Source organism: Dermacentor silvarum, chromosome 5 (genome assembly GCF_013339745.2).
Source record: "Dermacentor silvarum isolate Dsil-2018 chromosome 5, BIME_Dsil_1.4, whole genome shotgun sequence".
In the NCBI taxonomy this organism is placed as follows: Eukaryota; Metazoa; Arthropoda; class Arachnida; order Ixodida; family Ixodidae; genus Dermacentor; species Dermacentor silvarum.
The window spans coordinates 78,156,435-78,183,111 of NC_051158.1; the positions used below are offsets into that span (position 1 = coordinate 78,156,435).

At 46.2% G+C, this 26,677-nt stretch overlaps 1 protein-coding gene across 1 annotated transcript in view; it reads left to right on the forward strand.

Annotated features, from left to right (window-relative positions):
- The first annotated feature begins 7,112 nt into the window (after positions 1–7,112).
- Positions 7,113–26,677, forward strand: part of LOC119453511 (putative phospholipase B-like 2) — a 42,439-nt gene continuing 22,874 nt past the window's right edge. The window contains exons 1-3 of the mRNA XM_037715556.2: positions 7,113–7,364; positions 22,607–22,797; positions 25,853–26,099. Of these exons, the coding sequence (XP_037571484.1) occupies positions 22,607–22,797; positions 25,853–26,099 (438 nt within the window). The 5' untranslated portion in view covers positions 7,113–7,364. The remainder of the gene's footprint in view (positions 7,365–22,606; positions 22,798–25,852; positions 26,100–26,677) is intronic.

Sequence of the window (26,677 nt, forward strand, 5' to 3'; positions counted from 1 at the left end):
CGATTAGCATTCGAGCATTGGAGCGAGACAGTCGTGTTGTTGAAGACGTCTTTGCGTCTTTATTTAGAATTTTCAGGGATCATACCGACATTTCTATTGCTTCGGCTATACCAGACATACACTATCTCTGTTATCGGACGACTTTGATGTGACACTCACTTGCCAGGATCAGCCATGAGGACGATGGTATAACGACGACAACGTGATGACGACGACATGAGGACGATGGGATGACGACTTTGTGAAGGACGACCATAGCGTGACGGTGACTGTATCACGACGATGGAGTGGTGACGGGGACGACTGAACGACCATGACAGCATCACAACCACGTGCACATACATAGTGACCCATGCTACTAGACAAGTTGAGTCACTGGGTCGGCGTAAGAGGCCAGATAGGTAGATACACTTAAAGTTCCTGAAGTGGGAAAAGAATACCAATCGCAATAAAACGTGTTACGTAAAACTGGAGCGACATATGAATGGACGCAGTGCCCTTGCGCTGGATGTAAACTTGATCCTTGTAAGAAACAAACGTCGAGCAAACATAAAATTCGAGCAAAGTCAAGAAGTTATCAAGATATATACCTACAGCTGTCTCAAAAGCTAGAGCACCAACTTGCTCAATGCATGCCTTAACAAATTGAAACAGTTCTGTATGTGTCAGAGAATAAAACAAATCTTCAACATCAATTAATTGAGAAGGCAGAAGTGCCGTGTTCAAGTTTTGCAAAAACTGGGTTGCATCTGTTGAGTTCTTATCAGCGAAAGGGTCATCCGCCTCCATTACATGAAGATGACTTCGTAAGAAAGGGCCAACGTTTTGCTGCTGGGAGTCAGACTAACGATGCACATGAAAGGCATGTCTGGCTTGCGCGTCTATACACGAAAAAACAATGACAATGAGGCATGCTTATAGACATTGACGGCTTTGAATGACCTGGCGAGTTGAAGTTCTTTACACAGTGAGATAGCCTTGGCCTTTACCTTACTGACCTGGGTCTCGGCTGGGACGACGTTCTTAGGTATTGCTTGCTCAGATTTTTCACTGAACGCCTGGGAGGGCAAAGGATAAAGTCACATTTCTTGCCCGCCAGCAGAAGGTTAGTTTGTTTGAACTATGTGATGGCGCCACGGGCTTCTTTCCTTTACTGTCAAAATTTTGGATGAGGGAATGTGGGGCGCAATCGAATCATTCACGCTGTTTTTGTCCTTGCTTTATGTATGGCGGTTCTTGAGCAATACCTTATTCTTTTGTTTTCTGCAGCGTGACAAAAGGACTTCAACAGCGGTCCGTGTTTCAGCTCGAAGCCCATGTACTACTACCGCAAAGACAGCAAGAAGTGCGAGATGCTCGTCTATACGGAGGATGCGGCGGCAACGACAACCGCTTCGACACGCAGAAGGCCTGCGAAGAGAAGTGCGCCCGCGGGTGAGGGACTGCGAGACTGTGCGCAAAAAAGATGGTGACGACAGAACTGTATAGTGAACGACGAAGGTCGTGTCCACTTTACACTGGTTTCGGTATTTCTTAACGGAGCTCCGGAAGATTTCCCTTACACCATTTTTGGGGCAGTCTCTACAAATTATTTAGATTACACACTCTGTGCACAGAATGTGGAATGTGTACTTTTTGTCGCAGTTCATCTATAAACTTCGTGCAACGAACCCAGTTGGGGCTCACTCGATCAATACAGTTAAACTTAAATAGGCTGGTAACGACTTTTGTCTGTGAAGAATCTCTTCTTATTTTCTAGAAATAAAGGTACGAGAGCGCAAATAAATCTGTGTGTATGCCGCAGATACTGTATCGTTGCGTCCAGGAAGCCAGACGTGCTGCGTCGAGGCAGTGGGGAAAACAACAACGGTTTAGTGAACACTCGTACATATATAGGATTTCAAAGGGGGCGTGGTCTTTCTGCCGATAACAGATAATTAATCCTATTACATGACGCTTGCGGTTTGACATGCGATGCGCTTGCGCGGTACACGTGTAGCGCTCGGCGCCCAACATACGATACAGATACATTTTATAGATTTTCAAAATTACCGTGTTGTATGTCGCTACTAAGCCTCAAGTCCACCAGCTCTGGTGAATTCCAGAGTGGGCCTGGTATATGTGCTATAAGCTAAAAACTTTGTGTACAATGGCGCTAACTACAATTTTAATTGGTAACTGAGACCCATTTGTAACAGTGATCAGCTTGTTCAGTCAGTAATGGTAATAAATGAACCGTCATCAACTGCAGTTATACGAAGGTAGTGAATTGTGTGACACTAGGCATCAACTACAACGACCTTCTTTTTAAGAGCGATGCTCCTGAAGACGGGTCAGCAGGCTCGCTAGAATGAGCGACTCTTGTCCAGGTACAATGGTCACTTCCGGATCAGGATGACAGGATCGGCTGGCCGACGTTCACTGCTGCTGGAGCAGCCAGGACAGCCAACCCACAGAAGGATGGGCATTGAATCTGTTTTGTGCTTCAATACATAAAACAACGTTTTATTAAGAAAGTAACAGGAACGCCAATGCATTTCTCCACAAAGTTCGGGAATTAATATCTTGAACCTGTCGTCATCCTGAGAATTCCTTCCAAGTGGATCCGCCTTGCGAACTCCAAGGCTAGAATTTGTAAATTGCAATATGGACCATAAGGTAAATAGTTAATAGCTTAATTAGTGATCTTTTGTTAATTAGTAGATTATGTATTTCAATTTTCTGTGCAAGTAATGTCCGCCTCTTCGAGTAGACCAGCCCATGAACTAGATTTGGGCTATCGGTCACAGGCAACATTTAAAAAAATTTCAGGGCGTTCGTTGAAATGCCGTGTATATACGATTCCTTCAACTTTTCAATATAAGCATGCGCCGTAAGGTTTCTGACGAAGAAGTTCAACAATGTAATTGGTTCATTTAGCGAAGGAATCACTTTAGTTTTTCTTGCAAATGTGGCGTCCTCCTCGGCAGGTAATTTTTTTTGCATGGTGACGTGATTGGAGTAAATTTCGTAGGCTTAAAAAATGTCGCAAGGGGATTCGGCGCTGTTGTGAACACACAGAATAGCTCAAAGCAATTTCCTGGGATCTACCTGCTTTTCCAGTAAAATAATGAAATAAAAAGTCCCGCTTATACGGTCACGCCGCACGGAGCTTCAGAAAGTGAAAATCACGTGAAGCTTTAGTAGTGTTTATTTTCACGTTTACACGATTACTCTTTAACTAAACATGCTGGCTGCACTGCGTAAACGCTCTCGGCAGTTATGAAATTGAAACAACGCCAGAGTTCCTCTTTGCGCTGCTGAGCACGAGATCGCGGGATCTAATCCCGGCCGCGGCGGCCGCATTTCGATGGAGGCGAAATGCAAAAACGCCCGTGTGCTTGCGTTGTAGTGCACGTTAAAGAGCCCCAGGTGGTCAAAATTAATCCGGAGCCCTCCACTACGGCGTGCCTCATAATCAGAACGGGTTTTGGCACGTAAAACCCCAGAAAGAAGAAAGAAGAAGTTCCTCTTTAATATGAACGGACTTCCTAAATAAACACCTTCATCCTAGCGAGGTTTTGCTGAACGGACGGGCAATTGCCTATGCGCCGAATTTGAGCAGTGCCGGCACAGAAAGTTGCAAAAGTTCAGTGGCTATGGCGTTTTGCTGCTGTGTTCGACGTCGTGAGTTGAATTGCCGGCCGTGGTAGCGGTATTTAAAAATGATTGTTTGATTGATTTAAAATGATTGATTTCAAAATGTGTAAAAAAGATGTTAATGATCTAGGCACACGTTAAAGCACCCCAGACATTTCAAATTAATCCTCAGCTCTGCAGCATGGTGTTCCTTATAGGCCACTGTGCATTTTCGCGACGTTAAAGCCCAAAGTTTAAGACTTGCAAAATTAAAGCAAAGCAAGTATGCTAAACTCGAGGAATTTTAACAGACACACTGACAGATGAATATATAAAACCACATATAGACATCAATGCGACGTTACAGCGCTAGCCAAGTAGTTGGAATGGAGGACGAAAAAGTCAAAGGCTGGTGTTGGGAAGCTAGAGATTCGGTTCCAGTGTACAGCGAAGAAGCTCTTGGTCCTTGCGCTGAGCATGTGCAGGGCAGAAGACCACTCGGCTCTCCTCCCAGCCTTCTCTCTTTCTTCCTCCTCCTCCTGAGGAAGCACACATGAGGTAAGCGGGACTCGACCACAACCCATATGCACAAGTTGCCGAGTCTACACGCTTAAAAACGTTTGCATCCTTTGGAGCTTATCCCTGTCCCACAACAATAAGCGTAATCTGCCTTGCTTGCGTTTCCTTTCTTGAAAACTCTGCGCTTGCTACTTTCCTGTCGAGAATGCAATGTCACGCTGATAACGCGCATGCCGTTCGATCGTGACCTGGAAGTACCGCGGGCGCTCAGGGGCGGAATCTTATAACGGTTCCGAATGCGAACCGGTTCGCTTCGCCGCTTACGTCACTAAATAGGCCACTCCCAAGCCGGAGGTGGAAGACGGGGAGGACGCGACCAATAAAGCAAGAGGGTGCCGCCTCTGAAGTGTACGTCATCATATGACGAGTTAATCGAGGAATTGCGGAATATTTCTTCTTGTTCAATAAGTATGAACTATCATTTAAATATTGTCCTGAAAGTTTTCAAGTATGGTCGCGTGTTGACATATTCCTTTATTGTACATTAGGCAATATAATATTACTATTTCTGGAGCTGTTCGTCGTCAGGTGGTAATCCACACGTTAAAGATTGTAACCACTCGAATCAAAGGAAATTGCCACATAACCAGCAGTTGTGGGGAAATTTCGAAAGTTGCTTCTTTATTCTATGATGTCGTCGCACAGCCATCGGATGGTTTCCTATGACAGACGATAATGACGCCGAAACTCCTCATCTGTCAGCTCTGAAAACGCGTCTAGCACTTCCAGTCGTTGACGGGTCCGGGAGAGCAACCCGAGGCAAAGAATGAGGGGCGCCGCCATGTTTTAATGTGTATGTAGTCGTACCTTAGCAATAACACGCGCGCGCGCACACCGCCAGCGAGTCTCCGAGGCGGCACGCCCGCGCGCGTCGGCCACGGACGCAAGCAAGCAGCCAAGTCACAGCAACGGAACCCAAACCGGACTGCCTCTTCGCCTGGTTCCACGCATGGCCGATGACGGGTTCGCTTTGAAAATGATTGACAGATGCGTGACGTTTTCAAAATTTGCGGTACCGCCCCGCTGTCTCTGACAGCCGCTGACGCAACCAGAATTCCGACCAATCACGTGAGGGCAAGCGAACCGGTTCGCTTTCGGATCCGTAATGAGATTCCGCCCCAGCTTCAAAGAAAGGAAATGTGGGCAAGGTAGATGATGATTATCGTTTTGGGACAAGATAAGCCCCAAAGGATTCATACTTTTCTTAGCCTGTAATGGTAGAGCACGGGTTAGGGTTTTTCGCCAATGTCTATAGCTGCAGTGGCTTTGAAGGATGACGATCTTGGGGTACGCTTTATGAAACGGGGAATTTCCCGAAGGAAAATAAATACGGCTTAGGTGGGAGCATTCTTTCATGGAAACCGCCTCGGTAGTTGAGGGGCTATGGCGTTGCAATGCTGAGCGCGAGGTCATGGGTTCATTTCCGGCCGCGGAATGCAAGAACGCTAGCATATCGGTGCAATTTAAAGGACCACAAGTGGCTAAAATCAGTCCGGGGTTCTCTACTTCGTCGTGCTTCATAATAAAACAGTTAATTTGGCACACAAGGCCCCAGAATCTAATTTAATAACTTCGTCGTGGACTAGTTGGATAACGAAGGAGAAATGCTACGCACGGGTCAAGGGATTCAACCGGAATCAACACAATAGACACATGGTGAAATATCTAAAATTGTGACAAGATAGGGTTGAGAAAGACACTTAGAGTGCGTGTAATTGGAGCAAGCTTTTAAACGATCCTTCCACCTGTAGAGAACGCTAACACATCTGGGCCTGCATTAACAACGTTTCTCAACTGTTTCCTCAATGGCCACCGTTCAGGCTTTCGCGACACAAAACAGCCACACAGTCGCCGCAGTGACGACTAATGGCGGACGGCAGTTACGTAAACGACGATGTGCAGTTCCGAGATGTCTTCTAAACATCACGCCCCATTCCACTGCTGTGAAAGTGGATTACCAGCGAAGCAGTTTAGCACCCGACATATAGGTGAAACAGAATTTAGATCAAAGGTATGAGCGAGTTTTATTTCTTTCGAGCGGCAATCCTGAAGAAAGACACACGCACACACTTTTATTTTTATCGGTGGTTTTGATCGGCGGCATAGATTCGTGTGCAAGACTATCGCCACCTCGGGGAGCCGGAGGAAACTAGACACGCGCGACGGGACCGCCACGCCGGGAGAGTGGAAGGAAACTAGGCACTCAAGCACTGGGAACGACGACAAAGAGAAGGCAGTGCGAGCGTACATATGGCCGACGCGGGTCGAACAGCGGCATATCTTTGAGAAATCTGTCTTATCTACCTGAGAGTCTATTGATCTTGAAAATGGTGGCTATTGATAAATAATGGGATGAAAATGCATATCCAAGTGATGAAACGTATAAGCTTTTGCAGAGAATGAAGCGATTTTGCATCAAATTCGGGAGCTTAGTTGTTGCACACGTAGATATGTTGGCGGACACGAAAAAATGCCTAGAACGATAGCCGCAGACAGCTTCGCTGTAAACAAGAATGCTATTAATGACATCTTGAAACAGCAGCTTTCGTATATTTGGATCGTTCGTTATATATTCCATCCGGCTTCTAAGACAGACCGACAGCGCTTGCGGAAAATAAAGAAATCCACACGCTCTAATTGGTCCAGACGTCCGTTCTATCCGCTCATTTCCGTACCCCGTTCATCTGTCCGAACGACTTAAGCTTCGCACGCTGCAAACACAGGAACAGCTGCTCGCCGCTTGGCGACAACCCTTATCCATCGGTCATCTTTAGAGAGCGCCGCCGGACTTGATAACTGCTTTCGGGTATACATAAGTAGAGGCTATAGACAATGAAAGAAAGCTTATCACGACAGAAGAGCCCTATCGGAGCTTCGCTTAGCGTCCGCGAATGGTTTGGGGAGCGCGCACCTGAGTCGACGGCGCGGAGGACAGGGGATTCCAGCGGCCCATTTCGTCGAATATATTCGTGTCGTGATAACACGGCGAGGAGCAGTCTTCGGTGTCACGTATCAGGGTTCGGATGGACGGCGGCTGCTGCGACTGCTGACTGAGGAGAACGCGAGCCCGTGAGTCGTCGTGGGGTCGACGGGCCTATCGGAACCACCGGAGCGTGGAGTTCGCGCCCGACTTCAACCAGAAACGGAGCTCCCATCTCGGCACGCAGGTATAGTCTCGTGCTTGACTGTTATTATTCCCTTAAGTTACGAATTATGATGGGCCGTCAATGAACGCGTGAAAGCTGCGTAAATGTATTGCCGAGGCGCTGCGGACTTAAAGAGAATTAGTTCGGTATGACGATGCTTTGCGTATTTTCTGAAGAGAGTCTCTAATTTCACAGTAATTAAACATGGGATTATTGAACATTAAGACATATTGCGTTTTATTTTACAAGAAGAATTCAATGCCTAGAAATCAAGCGCAGGAGCAAATTAACTATTGGTGGCGGGCATAACCAGAAAGGAGGAAAAAAAAAAGATTGTGCAGAACCAACAGGCGTTTCGGAATATATGTGAACCGGAGCTTTTGTGAAGCGGGTAAGCAATGCTACAGATTGGCTCATTTCATACCTGCGCCTTCGGCGTAATGGAAACTATCGTGTGCGCATGTGGTCGAGCGCACCCGCGCTACGCAATGTGGCACACATGGTGGTCATCTCAACCTAGTTGACGTTGACACATTAGGTGTATGCGTGCGATTGTATGGTTAGACCATCGGGCTGCTGAGCGGCGGGACCAAGGTTCAATTTTTCAAAGTGTGATCTATTCGGCAAGACTGCAGCACCCAGTAGCCAATACCAGAAAGGTCCGGGAGGGTCACATACACACGCACAATAGAAAATCACCTAAAACTTATAATTTCCCCAATAGTGATAAAGCAGGACACACCGAACATCCCGGCAATCGTGGTAACGCCTCGAGGTTGTAGCAAAGTGTTCGTGTGTATGGCACTACTAAGCGCATTGAAATGAAATGAGGCCACATTACGTACGCAAATAATGTTCTTCATACCATATACCATACATTAAGTACGCAGGGGATTCAATTTACTCGAAGCTCAATGTCCGTTTTTTTTTCTTCCGTGGCACTGTACTGCGTAACAACGGCAAAAACTAGTAGCGTATGCGAATGTTTGTACAGCATGATTAAAGTGGTTATTAGCACTTCGTCGGGGGCTTCAACTTAACGGTGCCTTCGCGCCCCTGGTGGTGAAGCTTTCGCTACCTCACCACGTCGTGCCTGCTCATGCTTAGTCGTGAATTTTCCGCCATTCGCTTACAAGATGCGTTGCCTAAAATGTAGAATCTCCTGTAGTATGTTCTAGAGAAAATCGCGGGCGGAACAGGCACTGAAAGAAAGCGACTACACGAGCGATTACTTATACAACAGGGGCGACGCTCGCTAAGCTGCGCTGTTCGTCGGCAATTTCTTAGCCAAAGGGTTCTTACACTAAGATAAGGTTGCAACCCAAGTGGCAGCGCATTTAACTTACGCCGTCACATGAGAGCGAGGACGAAGCAATGCTTGGTTTAAACGATACGAAATGAAAGAAGCGCGGTCAACTGACGGCGTGATCGCACGTTCTGTATATGTAGTTGAGGCTATATTCTTACTGCAGATCACTACGCACGCCTATTCGACAGCTTCCATTACCGGGCGTCTGATACAGCGCCGATAAGCGCAACCACGCTCGCTCGTTCATCACGCCACCGTTAAAAGAATGGCAGTAAAAGTGTCACGCATTCGCCAAATTTTTCCGCGAGAGACAGGCCTCCATATTTGGCGCAGAAACAGACGCTCAGTCGGAGCAATTGCCAGCCAGGTCTTCCAGGCTAACCCTGCCTGCATTACAAAGCGACAATGTTTTAATGCGACAGCATTATCTGACCCATTACGTGACAATGCGGCGTTGTAGTCGGTGGCGTGACCAAATGATGGTACCAAAGATGGCCGACAGTCGAAGAGTAAAAACACGTCAAAAAGTACTCGGATTGACATCAAATTTCTCAGCGAGGTTCCTGGAAACGAAGTAAATTAATGTCTTTCAAAAGAAAACTAGGTAAATTTTGGTCTCGGCGGGAATGGGTCCTGGACCACCCACCGCGGTGGCTCAGTTAGCTAAGGCGTTGCGCTGCTGAGCACGGGGTCGCGGGATCGAATCCCGGCCGCGGCGGCCGCATTTCGATCGAGGTGAAATGCAAGAACGCCCATGTGCTTGCGTTGTAGTGGACTTTAAACAACCCCAGGTGGTCAAAATTAATTCGGAGCCCTCTACTACGGCGTACCTCAGAATCGGAAGTGTTTCTGGCACGTAAAATCCCGGAAAGAACAGGTGCAAGTTTCGCTGCCTATCACACTTTGACGTCGTATCAGTGCTCATCGCTTCTTCTTGCCTTCTCCTCAGCTGAGAAAAGACGATGATGCCTCGTACAAAGTCAAGAGTTCATTTTGCAGGAGTAGTACGGTCGCATTTCGACAGAGGCGAAAGGCGGAAAGGCGCGTAGGCACCAATTTTGGCAACCGGTAAACCTGTGCTCTTTACTTGTCTTTTGTCACGCTGTTTCTCTATTTTTCTAATAAGTCATGGGTTGCGGACGTCATTCCCTGGAGTCCCTAACCACGCTGTATGTCATAACCCAAGTGGCACCTCCTAGAAGTCAAGGATAATCACTCAACATCACCACAATGATCAGAGCCAACGTTTCTATAAATTTACCAGCCTCATAAGAACACACGTTCAACTGCACGTCAGAATATTGTCCGGCACCGTACACGAAGCACATAATGGTTCAACATTCTAGCTGGTTTCGGATCAAATCGATTCAAGTCGTCGATGTTGTGACACTGATGCACTTTGTGCGGAGCAGTCCCTGGCACATATAGTACGAGGAGAAGGTGGGGGTGATGGTATCAGAGGCGCGATAGACACCATTCTAAGCATGCGAATGCAGCCTCACAGTATGAAGGGAACTGTGGCTCAAAAGCAAGAGTGCGTCAAAATTACAGACGAATTTGGGAATGTTATAAAATGTCATCAGCGTATATTTATATTCACTGCAGGACGAAAGCCTCTCCCAGCGACCTCTAATTATCACTGACCTGCGCTATAGCTGATTCCATGTTATGCCTGCAAATTTGCTAATTTCATTATCCCCGCCTAATTTTCTGCCATCCCCGACAGCGGTTCCTCACCCCTAGCGCCCACTCTGCATTTATACCGAACCACCGATTATCTGTCTTACGAATTACGCCGTCTGCCCAGCTCCAATTTTTCATCTTAATGTCAACTACCGCTATCCCCGTGCTCTCTTATCCACATCGTTCTCTTCCTGCCTCTTAATGTTACGCCTAACATTACTGTTCCGGCCATCACTTATTTGCGTGGCCTATAACTTGTTCTCAAGCTTCTTTGCTAACCTTCAAGCTGCTGCCCATATGTTAGTACTGGTAGAATGCGATGATTTCACCCTTTGCTATTCAACGACAGCAGTGAGCTGCCGGTCATGATTTGGTAATGACGACCGTGTGAGCTCCGGCCCATTTTCATTCTTCTGTACATTTTCTTCTCATGATCAGGATTCCATATGAGTAATTGACCTAGGTGAACTTACTCCTGCACAAACTCTAGACACTGACTACCGATCATGGATTCTTGTTCACTTGACCGGCTAGTCAACATTACCTTTGTCTTGTGCATAATAATCTTCAACCTACTCTTACACTTTCTCGGTTAAGGTCCTTTATGTGCACGGCTGTGGTCTACTGTCGCTTTTCTTTGTTCTGTGGTCTTCCCTCTTGCCTGTCATTGGCTTTGTGCATGCAAAACAAAGACGTAGTGGTACCTTTATGCGCGTTAAGCTGTGCGTTTTTTACTAAAAACGAATTCGCCAGCGATACGCGTCAGTGTGGCTATATATAGAATGTGTAGTGTTTGTGTACTGATGCAAATATTCTTCGGTCCGTTCATGAGGCGTACACATGGTTTACGTATCAATGGTGGTACGTAATTTTTATTCTGTATTTCTTTTTTTGCATGTAATCGTATTGACGTCCCGCTTGATATCGTAGACAGGATTGCCATCCGTCGTACGCATACGTTGGCTCATAGCGTAGGCCACAGGATGAGCGAAACCGTCGGTACAGACACTACGCCGGTTTGACTTGGTACTTAATTGAAACTAAGAGCAATTTACTAGAAGGTTGAGGCTAACAGGACGACAGGCGGCATCGAATTGTAAAATAACCACACATTTAGATAATTAGACACGCTTAGGCGATTTTTCGTTGTTTAATCTCGCATGGAGCATTATAGCCTCGAAAGCATCGCGGTAAATAATAATCCTGCACCCCTATGAGCGAGAGAAAGCTCGAACTAGAAAAACTGAAGTGCTCAATACACATGATTGACAAACTTGATGGTTGTCAGGGACGGACAGCGCGTTTTTTTATTGCGATAGTAAATATATGGACACTCCAAGCGGATTTCTGCCGTCGCCCGTATTAAGTCCAAGGGCGATAACATCGTCGCCGTGCGCTGCATGCTGTATGTGCGCGTGAAAGCACGCGAGGGACGCGCGCTTTCACGGAAAGCGAACGCACGGCGGAGTGCAAACGCGATATCTTCCCTTGCACGAAAGGCCATGGGGGGATGGGAGGAATGAGGGGGGGGGGGGGGCGACGTTGTGCTGCGGCACCAATTGCGCATCTTGCGACCGGGCGCAAACGGGAACTGGACTCTCGCAGGCGAAAGGAGGAAAGCGGGAAGGCAGCGCGGGAGGGAGGGGGTGCGGCTTCTGCTCTGCGAGCAACTGCGTACTTGTACGCTCGTGGCGGCGGGCGTTCGCGCGCACTGTATCTTGAAAGCGATCTCCACACGGCTCTTACCTTTGTATGCGCTGTGCTTTCGCTGCTCAGTTTCCGTTGAAGCGATAGACCGCACGAACCTTCGCTCGCTGCTGCTGCCGTGCATGCTCACGCCAGCGTTTTGACAGCGATTGTGTGCGGTCATCGAGTGTGATCTATTCATGTTTGCTTGCGCGCGAGGACACCATGCTTCTTAATTCAGTTAGTAAGCGAATGTGTGGAAGTTTATATACCCGATAAGACTACTATCCTTACTCCGTATAGCTCTCTACTAATTTGCTTTTGCAATCGATGCTTCGCGTTTCAGGCGAAACTGCGACTTTTTTTTTTTTTTTGCTATCAACCAATTGAGGGTCATGATGACTATGAAAAGTCAGGATATTGTGCGCATAAACAAACGCAACCTATCGGACATTAGGCAGAAGTCCGCAGCACAGCATTAATGTTACTGCCTTCCACAGCAGCGCACGCTCAATACAATTATGCACTGAAACAGCTCAATGCACTCTGAGATGACAAATCAGAGTGCGCCACAAAGATATAAGCACACGCCACCCTCGGCGATCAGTTGTGGCCACTGGCCAATCGGCTGCAACAACGCGTTACAACGCTTCCCCGCGTGAGCTCGAGCGGCGGAGATACAGTTATGTTTGTAAGACTGCTACATCCATATCGTAGAAATTCTTTTTACGTCGGCCGCTGCGACGGCTTTTTAGGTTTGTGAATCGAGTTACGCTTACTATTGGCGCCAGTACTGAAGTTAGAACCTATGCTATGCCATTACATGCATGCCTTTTTTTTTCGACTACAGGGATCGTCTTTGCAGCGTTGGCAATCTCAATGTGTGCCGATCTTACGAACAGTTTTAGCTTTCTGAGTAAGCTCCTTTCGTAAGATATTTCATACGCCAACATTTTTTTGCGTAATTTCGCTTAGTGAATTCCGCCTCGGGCGTTTTACTACCGGTGCCATCAGTGTAAAGAAGTGCTCGAAAACATTATGCACTTGTTTTCCCGGTCTCCTGGAAGAACTAAATCATGCACCAAGTAAAAATTTGGAGACAATAAAATAAATGTTAGAAGTAATGTGAGGGCAAAAGCTGAATTATGTGATTTAAATATGGGCTAAATGAAGCACTTCTACAGAAATACTTGTTTTCCACCTGTTTAGAGGCGTTATATGAAACGCGCAGAAAGTTTCCATAGTGTCGAGGCAGTACCAAACGCAGACATGCACAAAACAAATGGACAGCAGGCTGAACGTAGTAAAGGTGACTGCACTATAGCACATATCGAATTGTAAATCAACTTTATTACCCTCTTCCAATTCGATATGTGCTACTGTTCTCACCTTCAGTTTGGTGTGCCCTCTATGCGGTTGTGACATGGGTGCCATGCATGACTTCGTTATGTGTAAGTAACATGTTCTGGGTAATATAAGAGTTTGATTGGAAGTTATCCCTCGTGCTTGCGTTCTCTTTTGGGCCCGGTGCTCGTTCTCGCTGAAGAAGCTTGGTCACGTGCCACGGTAAGCCTAATGGTTATGGCGTGGCGCTGCAGAGCTTGAGGACCCGGGTTCGATGTCGACCTCGGTGACCGCCTTCCGATGTAGGAGGAATTTAAAAACGCTCGTGAACCGCGCATTGAGTGCACGTTAAAGAACACCAAGGGGTCACAATTGATCTGTCGCCACTCCTACTACATCGTGCCTAATAATAAAATTGGGATGCTGGCAACAGAAAAAGCTTTTTTTAACACGAAAGTGTTTTATGCCGGGGTCCACCAAGACTTCACTGACGTATTTCCGTCACGGATATGACGTTCTTACAATGTACACGAACATAATACAAAGAAAGAAACCAGAAGAAAAAGTTCCACAAACATGCAAAATTTGGAAATCGAACCCACGACCTCTCGGTCCGCGACGATAGATCGCCGAGCGTTTAACCCATTGCGCCACAAACGCATTTGCAGAGAGCTACACAGACGCGCCTTATATATCTAACACTCCTCCGTGTACCCGCGCTCTTGCTCGGAGCGGTGCCGCCGCCTACGAGCAGAAAAGAGAAGTACTGCATTATGACACTAACGCGCACCGACAGTGAACGCTTCGGTGGTCTCAGCACTACGACGCCTCGATGCCAGCATTCGAAGGGACGCTGGCATCAAGAAGCACTACCAACGCCACCTAGGTGGCGTTCACCGTACTCAGCACAGCGGAGCGTGGCCTCCGCAATTAGCTCTGAAAATGTTTCTGAAGTTGATCGCGGAGGCTGCAATTACGACGCGCTGTACGCGCTGATTTGACTCGGTGACGATTCAGTTACGTGCTTTGTCTTGCGCGTTGTATTAGTGTGTCAGTTACGTGCTTCGTCTTTCGCGTTGTGCTAGCGTGTGCAGCGTAGTGCAGCTTCCATATGCACGACGGTTGCTCATGGTCATCGACGTTGGTAGTCGTGATGGAGGAGACGTGCCACCAGGCGTCAGCGTGGGTGCATCAACGCCTAAGGGCGCTTTAACCACAAAACACCAATAGACATTATATATCAATGTGCAATAAACATTACACTACTTCTGTGAAGACACGTTTCACTTTCGTGTTCTATACCGATTCCTATATAAGAGGGATCAACCACATTTTTTTATTTAGATATTTGGTCATGAAATGCCAATTACCATGGTTAAAAATGAAGCTTAATAGCGGCTGTTACGAGCAATTATTAAAGTCCCTCTTATTGTAATAAGACCCGCTTTTACGTTTGAAATGGTTGCTATAAGAGAACTAGCAGTCCAAGAGGAAATGAAGTCGCGAAGAAATGTAGCGTGAGCGCAATGTAAAGCAAGCCGGAGACGAAGTAGGAAAAGACGGGGACTCGGAGAATAAATTGCAAAAGTCGCGGTAATTGGATCACGGCACGCGATTCACGGAGGCACTGAGCTTATCGCCGCATAATAATAAATATTTATTGAGTAATATAACTTTGCCGCAAGGTACCACTAACGGCTAGTTGCAGGGCAATTTCACGTGCATTCGCGGGCTTCTTTCATGCTCGGAAAAATACTTTTATATAGCACGTATTGAACAACAGAAAGCTGTTTCGGGAGTTTTTCATCTTGCTCTACAGTTTTGTCATTGACACTTTTCATCTAATCCGCCTTTTTCATTTTCCTGTGCTGCCCTCTGCCGCACGCCGCCGGAAACGTTTTGGAAGGGTGCCGGGGCTTTCGCCGGTTGATTTGTGAACCTGCGCCCTTGTTGAGTGCGCATCGGTAGCGCATTTCGTGGATCGCGAATAATAAATAATTCTGCGGGTCAACGTGTCGTTCATGGAAGCCATGTAGCACTCACCAACTATATATATATATATATATATATATATATATATATATATATATAGGGTGAGCAGGAGTGATAGCGCTGTTTTGTTTATAGTGTGGCCTATAAAGGCACTCAAACTTCTTATTTATGCAAAATATCTAATGAATGTGCAAAGAGAATTGAAAGAAAAGCGAGGTGCAAGTGCAGGAGTCAGCGACAACAAACTCCAAAGCAGCCGCGATGGCAGAAGGAACTCAGTGTGCCTTTATAGGCCACACTATAAACAAAACAGCGCTATCACTCCTGCTCACCCTATATATATATATATATATATATATATATATATAAACAAAACAGCGCTATCACTCCTGCTCACCCTATATATATATATATATATATATATATATATATATATATATATATATATATATATATATATCACCCGCAATGGCCCCCGCAACGACTACGTTAAAGCACATCAACTTAAGGTATCCCAGGACGGAGACTTCCACAGTCGTCATCGGTGATTCGCAGTCGAAGTATTTGTACCAGTGCTTCAATCCCAGTTCACAAGGAACACCGGCTTTCGTTTCGCAAGTAGGCGCCCGCATTGAAGATGTCACTTCACTGCTCAATTTTGTGCCGGACACGGCAAACACCCTCATGCTTCTGGTTGGTACCAATGACGTGGTATCATCTAACAGAGCAGCAGCATTCGAGAGGTACCGATCTCTGCTCCATCTGGTTATGAGGACCATGCCGAATATCTCTAGAATTTATGCTACGCTCATCCTTCCCCGCTGTACTAACCGTCGCAGTGGCAACCGCAACCTTTCCTTCGTCCGACGCTGCAACCGGGAGGCCACTTATTTCAATCGACTGCTACGCGGATTCTGCAGTCACTCAAGAAAAGTATTCTTCGTGGACCACGGCTTTCAATACCTGCCCCCAAGCCGTATACTGGCTGCCGACGGCCTTCATCCGAGTTTCGAAGGTGTAGCGCTCATGGCTAGCCATATTCGTGAACTTTGCTGCAAGCACCCCGACAACGACATGTCACTGTGGCGCGAATTCGCGTCGTGCAACCCCTCGCATGGTGCCACCCAGACTTCTCCTAGAACGTCCTACTCTCAACCTCCGCCAGACGCCTCGCATGGCTCTCCTGTCTCATACCATCACAACCTTCGTGAAGAAAGTACACAGACAACTCCGTCTGTGGGCCGCCGCTACCCTTCCCGCAAGAACTCGGCTCGAGACAACGCCGCAAACTGACTGTCAGTCCCCGGTAACTCTGTTCTACATATCCCTTCTCGAACGTTCTTAAAAGTTAGAAAAATTGCTGAGAAAGGCATCCGTTCTGAGTTGCATATCACCACATTGTCGTCGTACTTGAACGCTTCTGTAGTCCCAAGGGGCTTACAGCTAAGACTGAAACCGGCCACCTCCGAACTTTCCTCTTTAAACAAAGCAAAGTGGCAATTGATATTAAAAAACGCCTCGCTAGAGTTATTGCGTGTAGTTGTTGATCACTACAAATCATGTATGGTACGTCTTCAGAGCGAAGAAAGGCGCCTCACTACGCAGCTGGAGGCGCATGAATCGGAATATTTAGCAGCCTACAAACATAGCAAGAAGAACAATTTATGCGCGCTCAAACGCAATAAGTTTATCCGCGATGGTGTAGCCCCTTCTGAATGTATTGCTAATACAAATAATGTTCCCGTTGAATCATCTCTTATAAACAAGCCCACTGAACCGTGCAACAATGTTGTAAACCTTTCCGCGGTTACTCTTTCTGGTGCTCATATGACTGCCTTATCGAAGGGTCTTACTTTTTGCCCAACCTCAGGCGGATTCAGTGAATTTCAGCTTTTAAAGGACCTAGACCACTTTGCTCGAAACATGCGCCTTAAGGAGTACTTTCATAACCGTGAAAGTCCTAACGAGACTAGACCACCTATGCCCACATACAAGCACTGGACACCACCGCCGCAACGCGATAAGTGTCTAGATATGTACATCAGTGCTGTGCAACGTGATATCCTCGAGGCGTACAAGACCCGTGTTCCCTACCGACCGAATCTGACGAAGGAAGAAAAATCAGCGCTAGAACAATTAGGCAATAACCATGACATTGTTATTAAACCTGCAGACAAGGGAGGAGCAATCGTTCTCCTTAATAAGGAGGATTATGTCGAAGAAGCTAACAGACAACTCTCGAATGCCAGTTTCTACAAAGCACTTCCGAACGACCCAACCGATAATTTTAAGGCCATTTTGAAAGATACACTTATGGCACTACTGAAAGAGAATAAGCTAGATGAAAAAACCGTTCGGCTTCTGGTACCGCTCAGTCCTGTGGCGGGTAGATTTTACTTGCTCCCAAAGATTCACAAACAAGGTAACCCAGGCCGCCCGATTATTTCCGGCACAAACACTACAACTGAGAACTTGTCACGTTACATAGACTCTCTTATCAACGAGATTCCCGGATCATTTCCCTCATTTGTAAAGGATACGAACTATTTTCTTCAAGGTATATTAAATCTTGTCATTCCGCAAAATGCATTCCTTGTAACGCTCGACGTCGCCTCTCTTTATACCAACATACCGCATGCCGATGGAATTGCAGCAGTCCTTAAGACTTATGAAGATTCTCGTTTCGAGAAACCTGTTGATAAAGAAACCCTGGGATCGTTGTTAAAGCTAGTTCTTGAGCTCAATAACTTTGAATTTAATAGTTGTCATTATGTTCAGATCAGTGGTACGTCAATGGGAACTCGAATAGGCCCAAATTATGCTAATATCTTCATGGGTGTTCTGGAAAATGATTTCTTGTCCAAAACTAACCTACATCCTTTCTTTTATAAGCGTTTTATTGACGATATCTTCTTTATTTGGACACATGGGGAAGCTGGCTTGTTAAAGTTCATAGAAGAGTTTAACCACTTTCACCCTTCAATCAAATTTTCGCACAATTACTCCTCATCTTCGGTCAATTTTCTTGACGTCACAGTCACGCTATCGCAAGGTAAACTTCTGACAAAACTTTACCGCAAACCTACTGATAGAAACCAGCTTCTACACTTCCAGAGCAGCCATGTACGACATTGCAAAACCGGTATCCCCTACAGTCAGGCTCACCGCTTCAAGCGATTGTGTTCTGATCGCAAAGATTTTATTTCTAATTGCGAACAACTTAAAAGTGCTCTCGTTAAACGGCAGTATCCATCAAACTTAATTGACGACGCCATATGCCGAGCAGACCAATTAAGTAGAGCCGATGTTCTTAGCGGTAATCGATTACCCGAAAGACGTACCAATACCAATCTTGTGCTAACATTCTCGGCATCAGCGCCAAAAGTTTCTTCTATATTGAAACGCCACCACAATATCCTTGCCCAAAGTGAACATCTTTCCGATATATTTCCCGAACCGCCTCGCGTCGTGTACCGACGGGGTAAAAACCTCCGCGATATGTTAACCTCCTCAAAATTAAATGAGCAGAATAAAACATCTGGCTGCGCCCCATGCAACAAAGCACGTTGCAAGGTGTGTAGGCATATGCAAACCACCCAGAAAGCGATTAGCACATTTTCAGACTTTACCCTAAAAATTCGCGGATCCTTTAATTGCGACACCTCCAATGTAATATATATTCTTGAGTGCACTGTTTGCAGAAAACAGTATATTGGCCAAACAGAAACCTCGTTCCGAATACGCTTTAATAACCACAGATCGCATGCTAACACGCTTCCTAACCTACCATTATCAAAACATGTTCGCCTACCAGGGCATTCTTTCGAAAACCTCAGGGTTACTATACTTGAATCAGGCTTTCATTCCCATCACGATCGCGAAGTCCGCGAGTCTTACCTGATCTATAAATTTAACACCGTGTCATCTGGCATTAACGAAAGTACAGGCACACTAACTAGTGTTCCTACTAAGCATCCTTGACTTTAGCCGTGACTCCCGATGTCTGCCATTAAACGTAGCTTTCTTTAAAAACTACATTTTTTTCTCCTTATCATCATCATTTCATCATCATCATTCAGCCTGCTCAACTATGGCGGTTACTGAGCAGTGCGTATCACCTGCATTGTACTGCCGCATGGCGCTTTAGTACCCCCACAGGTTGTTGGTTAGTAAACTAACGATTAGTTCCTTTACTGTATGCCACGTGTGAGCCACATTTCCATGTTTGTTATTGATATCGAGTGGCTTGCGTTGCAATGATCCCTGTGTTGTGTGCCACGTGGGCTGTATGCCACCTCTGCTGAGATTACATGATTAGTTACGGCCGGAACATGTCTGCATATAGTGTAATTGCGAATTGTATCTCTATCTTTCGTTACGTGCGATTTGACTATGCTGTGGCGAGTACTAAGAGAATGCCAAATCACTTACCGTATGATCAGCTTCGCCGCTGTTATCGCGAATTTTACGTTGCATTGTCATTATCATTATTGTGCACAACACAATCTTATGTATAGCGTGTATATAAGGAAACGCGATCGCATGTACTTGTTGCTTTGACGAAGGCTGGTCCACCAGCCGAAACGTTGCAAAATACACTGTGCTAATACAACGTACGTCGTCTTCTCTTTTCTTCAATATATATATATATATATATATATATATATATATATATATATATATATATATATATATATATATATATATATATATATATATAGGGTGAGCAGGAGTGATAGCGCTGTTTTGTTTATAGTGTGGCCTATAAAGGCACACTGAGTTCCTTCTGCCATCGCGGCTGCTTTGGAGTTTGTCGCGGACTCCTGCACTTGCACCTCGCTTTTCTTTCAATTCTCTATGCACATTCATTAGATATTTTGCATAAATAAGAAGTTTTCGAGCGCGCAGCCTTCCGCGTCGGATTTAGCAAAGCGCTGCGCTTGTTTACATCGACATCTACAGCCACAGATCGTTGTTAGCGTGAAAAAATTGGGGAAAAGGTGCATCGCTGATATGAAAAACAAATGTCAAAACGTCGAATCAAACACACATATCTGCGCATATGAGCCGCGTTATTCCACCGTGAGACTAGTCAGTATGAGCGCCTGAGCTAACCAACAGCGGCTGTGATCCAGTTACAAATATCGGGCTGTTAATTTATTACTGATTCTCACTTTTATTTAACTTCATCATACTTAGTTGTCGCGTGTCATAAAGCATTATTAGAGAAAATTGTGCTCACATAAGCGCTCATTTAAAGGCCGTGTTGTTCTCCCGCAAAAACGCGGATGCCATCGCTGACACCGTTGGTATATAACTGAGCGAAGCGGCTGTTTATGCTGCTGTACCGAATGTACCGTCTCTTGTTTCGCGTTTGACGCAGAGATGAACAGTACATCTCAGGAATTAAGAAATGCGTGAGCATACCAACACGTACAGACCGACCCATCTACGTTGCGAATACAAGCGGCAGCCTACGGGAACGGTGACGTACAGATGTTGGCACAGCCGTTGGGCACAGCGGTGTGTCATCGCTTGCAGCTTATTGTGTACGCGCCGTGCGAAGCGAAGAGTAGCTTATTTCAAATCGCTAAGGCCAGAACTGAACTATAAAAGCAGTTTCCTTCGTCCTAACTTGCTCACTTTTCAGTACAGGTCCGCCGGTAGCGGGTGCACGAACTCGACGGAGCCAGGCCTAAGCTTCGCTGAAATCAACATTGGCTCAAACTTCATGTGCCCGGCTTGAGAGGGTCGAAGCCTTGCGCATTTCAACCTTTCAACTTCGTTAGGCATGTTTTGACTCACTTTGAGCGCGATTATTTATATATACCAACGAAGTCGTTGCGGCTATCGCGTTATCGGTTCGACGGCCTATCGCGCGGGTTTCGGTCGAACGATGGTATAGGCACAGTGATTTTATCGGTGCCGTCGACAAGAAAGCCCGTCGCAGTACCAAAGCCAGTCTTACGCTACGCACGCTTTCAGTACCGCACTGACGTCGAGCTACCAGTGGAGTTTCAACGCGGTACACGGCACGAGTTGGCAATAGCGCGCGTCCGAGCGATTTTTTTTTTTCGGGGGACGTACGTTTCCCCGAGATGGGGCCGCACGGCCGCGCACGCGACCCTTCCAAAACGTTTCGCGACTAATCCGCCAGGGCAGGGCACATGCGCCGTCGGGCCGTGAAAAAGGCGGATTATGATATTTGAGTTGATTAATTAATTAGGACTAATTATGTAATTAGGCGGAATGCAAAAATTACTCTAAATATCTCCAAGCGACGGCAAACATTATCTTGGTTCTGTAGAGCTACGTCGCCATTTGCATATTTTTAAAGTTTGGCCCAAGCTAAGTGAAATACCCTGTATGGCGTTGTGTTCGTTGATAGAGAAGCGCGCTAATACGGCACCGCGCATTCTTTTAAAGAGATGAACACATGGCGAGACTAGTTGAAGAATCACTTACTTCGCCTTAAGCGACACAACGAACTTGCATATATGAGTTATAGAAGGGAGATATTCTTGTAGGATGACTGGGAATTATAAACCAGAAACTGTCCGCCCCGCGCGTTCGCTCAGAAACTGGTGCCTCGGCACAACAACCATTGCTCTCCCGCACCAAAATCATTCACAACGGCCCTCGCATCCATCTTCTCTCTGCCTCGAGACTCCAATAAGCGCGTTTATTCTTTATATTCGTACATAAACAAATATTCCACCAATTAGAATAGTGAATTCTGGAATCGAATTCGAGTAAAAAAGTACAGACTATTCGAAATGCGTATTCGAGATATTGAATATTCCCGCAGTCCCGCACGACCCAATTAAGGGTCAAAACAGCTGTTCTTTATTGTAAAAGGGATATTCGACATTCGATTCGATGTATTTCTGGAACAATTCGATTAGTGTTCGATTCAGTCTCCAAAATTACTACTCGCGCAGGCCTTGTTTTGAGGAATGGACATCAAGCACGCCTTAGCCGCTTCGGGCGGCTAAGTCGCAAAGCGAATGGCGATAGCTGCGATGGACACCGGCGTCGGCGGGCAACATCGCCAACCGAAACGGCTATTGGAATCGGCTCGTAACAGCTTACGTTGTAAAAGGAAAAAAGACAGCGGACTTGGGCGACCATGCGGAATCACAACCTAATTTCCAGTGAAGCTGTTCCTATCAAGCAGTTGTAATATGCTTAACTGGTAATAGTTCAGACGGAGTTGCATTCAATGAGGCCTGGCGCGCATCTTTTGCAGATGGAGCCGAGTAAGAGGATGCAGCTGACACTAGCAGCGCTCGCGCTCCTAGCCCCGGCGGCCTGGGGTCTGGATGCCTGGGTCAAGTTCAACCCGTTTCCAAAAAGCTTCGAGGTGAAGCTGGGACGCCCCAACTCTAACGACTTTGTTGCAGCTTGGGGTTCGTTCCACAACGCCATCAACGAAACCGGGTATGAAGTGCGGGGTTTACGAATGAACCATACGTGATTGTGCTGCTTACGTGAGCGACCGCTTCAGTCAATCGCTCCCTCCGTCATTGTATAAATGCTGTAATAAATTTAAACGTATCGTGCATGTTTACGTTTAATGACGTATCGTATGCTCAAGTCCACAGACAATGAATGATGAGGTCGTATTTTGTTGTAAAATATCAACACACGTTTATGGCCTCATTCGAAACGAAGTTGTTTGAAGCAAACGGATTCTTGAAACCACTGTTATTCATCTTGAAAAAAAAAAAAGCCCTTACAGATCAAGATGCGTATGAACGCAGAACAAAGTATGCGCTAGCTATGTGGCCTTCACTGCAGACAGCACATAACCTATGAAATACCCGTAGGCATGTGTTATCACACATATTAGCTTACCCCGAAATCTCAGTTCTTGCTTTTTCATCAGACATACCACGTGAAATGCTGAAGTGCAGTGCTGATCAAACAATGATACGATTTCAGCGATTTCTGTACCTAGATATTTCGTCCATATTACTTTTGCTTTCGGGATAATGCCCGATAATATTTAAGTAATTGGAAGAGGCAGTAAAGAAATGGTGTTCAGAAGTGAACACTATTATTTAATAGGAAATAAGATTCACGATGATCAAACTACCATGCAACTCTAATTAAAACTTGTCTATTTTGCTGCGTTAGTACAAGAAACATGCATTTGTGTAATGAGAACAGCTTTGGCTGTTTGCCAGGTGTTGCAATAGAAGCCTATTGAGGGTTTGAAAAGCCTGAGTCATGTATAATCTCCAATAGGTGCTGAATATTATTATTATTGAAACACTACTGTGATAATTCACCTTAACCATTTTGCTAGAACACTGCAAAGCAGTTTTAATGTTTTCATAGGCAGACCGCAACATTTTAATTTATAATGGCTCATGCTTGACTAGTTTTTATTTTCACCGTCTGCTACGCTGGCTTGAAGTTCTATGCACGAATGTTCTGGAGCTAGCAGATATGTTTTTGCTAGAGCTGTCGGCTCGCAGAGCTACAATAGAGTTGAACCGTGGCAGACTGTGTAGAATAGTTCATGAATTTAAAGCACCGTGGATAAGAATTAAACAAGTTAGAAAGATTTGATTATGTGTATGCACCCATGCTTCAAAAACAGAAGTTGCACCTGAGGACTCTTCGGCGCAGGTTGAATACTAAGAAACTTTCTATAACCATAAGTTCACTGAAAAAATACCTAAAAAATTAACCATTGCCTTTACAGCTATGACACTCAGTAGAAATTGCACACGAAGAACTCAAACTACACGTGTGGTTTACTTCAGTTGTTCAAGCTTGTAAAATTGCTGTATGGCTAACACCGGAATTGCGTCCGCGGCGGGTGCTCAGACCCACTAAAGAGACGCCAGACTCAAATCTGATTGATTTGATAATAAAGTTTACATTCGTCTTCTATATCATCTGTGAAATTCAATTAATTGAACTTCTGCATATGCTTTTGTTGTCTCTGTCTGTCTGTCTGTCTGTCTGTCTGTCTGTCTGTCTGTCTGTCTGTCTGTCTGTCTGTCTGTCTGTCTGTCTGTCTGTCTGTCTGTCTGTCTGTCTGTCGTCTGTCTGTCTGTCTGTCTGTCTGTCTGTCTGTCTGTCTGTCTGTCTGTCTGTCTGTCTGTCTGTCTGTCTGTCTGTCTGTGTCTGTCTGTCTGTCTGTCTGTCTGTCTGTCTGTCTGTCTGTCTGTCTGTCTGTCTGTCTGTCTGTCTGTCTGTCTGTCTGTCTGTCTGTCTGTCTGTCTGTCTGTCTGTCTGTCTGTCTGTCTGTCGTCTGTCTGTCTGTCTGTCTGTCTGTCTGTCTGTCTGTCTGTCTGTCTGTCTGGTCTGTCTGTCTGTCTGTCTGTCTGTCTGTCTGTCTGTCTGTTTCTGTCTGTCTGTCTGTCTGGTCTGTCTGTCTGTCTGTCTGTCTGTCTGTCTGTCTGTCGTCTGTCTGTCTGTCTGTCTGTCTGTCTGTCTGTCTGTCTGTCTGTCTGTCTGTCTGTCTGTCTGTCTGTCTGTCTGTCTGTCTGTCTGTCTGTCTGTCTGTCTGTCTGTCTGTCTGTCTGTCTGTCTGTCTGTCTGTCTGTCTGTCTGTCGTCTGTCTGTCTGTCTGTCTGTCGTCTGTCTGTCTGTCTGTCTGTCTGTCTGTCTGTCTGTCATGTCTGTCTGTCTGTCTGTCTGTCTGTCTGTCTGTCTGTCTGTCTGTCTGTCTGTCTGTCTGTCTGTCGGTCTGTCTGTCTGTCTGTCTGTCTGTCTGTCTGTCTGTCTGTCTGTCTGTCTGTCTGTCTGTCTGTCTGTCTGTCTGTCTGTCTGTCTGTCTGTCTGTCTGTCTGTCTGTCTGTCTGTCTGTCTGTCTGTCTGTCTGTCTGTCTGTCTGTCTGTCTGTCTGTCTGTATGTCTGTCTGTCTGTCTGTCTGTCTGTCTGTCTGTCTGTCTGTCTGTGTCTGTCTGTCTGTCTGTCTGTCTGTCTGTCTGTCTGTCTGTCTGTCTGTCTGTCTGTCTGTCTGTCTGTCTGTCTGTCTGTCTGTCTGTCTGTCTGTCTGTCTGTCTGTCTGTCTGTCTGTCTGTCTGTCTGTCTGTCTGTCTGTCTGTCTGTCGTCTGTCTGTCTGTCTGTCTGTCTGTCTGTCTGTCTGTCTGTCTGTCTGTCTGTCTGTCTGTCTGTCTGTCTGTCTGTCTGTCTGTCTGTCTGTCTGTCTGTCTGTCTGTCTGTCTGTCTGTCTGTCTGTCTGTCTGTCTGTCTGTCTGTCTGTCTGTCTGTCTGTCTGTCTGTCTGTCTGTCTGTCTGTCTGTCTGTCTGTCTGTCGTCTGTCTGTCTGTCTGTCTGTCTGCCTGTCTGTCTGTCTGTCTGTCTGTCTGTCTGTCTGTCTGTCTGTCTGTCTGTCTGTCTGTCTGTCTGTTGCACATTGGAAGTTACCGATCGGGTGGCGGCCATACAGGATGAAAGTTGGCCCTCTCCCGAACTACCTTTGTCGTGCCTTGTTCTATTTCTCAAGAGCCTTTCTCGTTGTGACCCCACAGGTTCAGTTTTCTGGACATCTATACCAACATGGAGCTGCCGGATGAGTACCAGGCGTATGCAGCTGGATTCTTGGAGGGTTACCTCACGCGAGACCTCATTCGCATGCACTTCAACAACATGTGGGCCGACTACTGCGACAACGAGAAGCCCTACTGCAAGAGGCTATATAGCTTCCTCCACGATAACTTGGAGTGGATGTATAAAAACGTGGCTAAGTACAGCATGGACAGCGCGTACTGGCATCAGGTGAGTGTCTGCATCTATTGTGTTTTTCGCGTTTCCTTTAGACTTCGAGACAATCACCCCTTTGACGGAGGGTACAATCCTCGGACACTAATTCAGACCGAGCTCAACGCGGAAGGCTTTAAACGCGCTGCTCCTTCGCTTGCGGATATGTGGACTGCATTACTCACTATAATCCTCGTATTCTCTTGCAATCCTTGACTCGAAGCTGTTCCTCCACCCCATTGAGTTCAGCACAGCACGAACCCCTCGCCTGAAGAAGACACTACGCTTCTCGAGAATCGCCGAAAACTGTCATCGAAGCACTTCTGCCGAGGGGTGGCGCTGCCATCCGCTTTCGAATGCTGTGCTGTGCAGGGTGATATGGGCTGTACAAAATTTTGAAGTAAGGGGGCCTCAGAGTAAAATAGATTTTGAAGAACGACTGAGGAAAATGGAAGAAAGTAGATGGCGTGCAAGAGGGGGGTGTTCAGGTATTTGTACAGGCAAAACATTGACTCGCAGTGGAGGAAAAGAACTAGGAAGCTTACCAGTAAATATGCGACCGGTATGGCCAGCAACACGGCATCAAAGAACGTCAA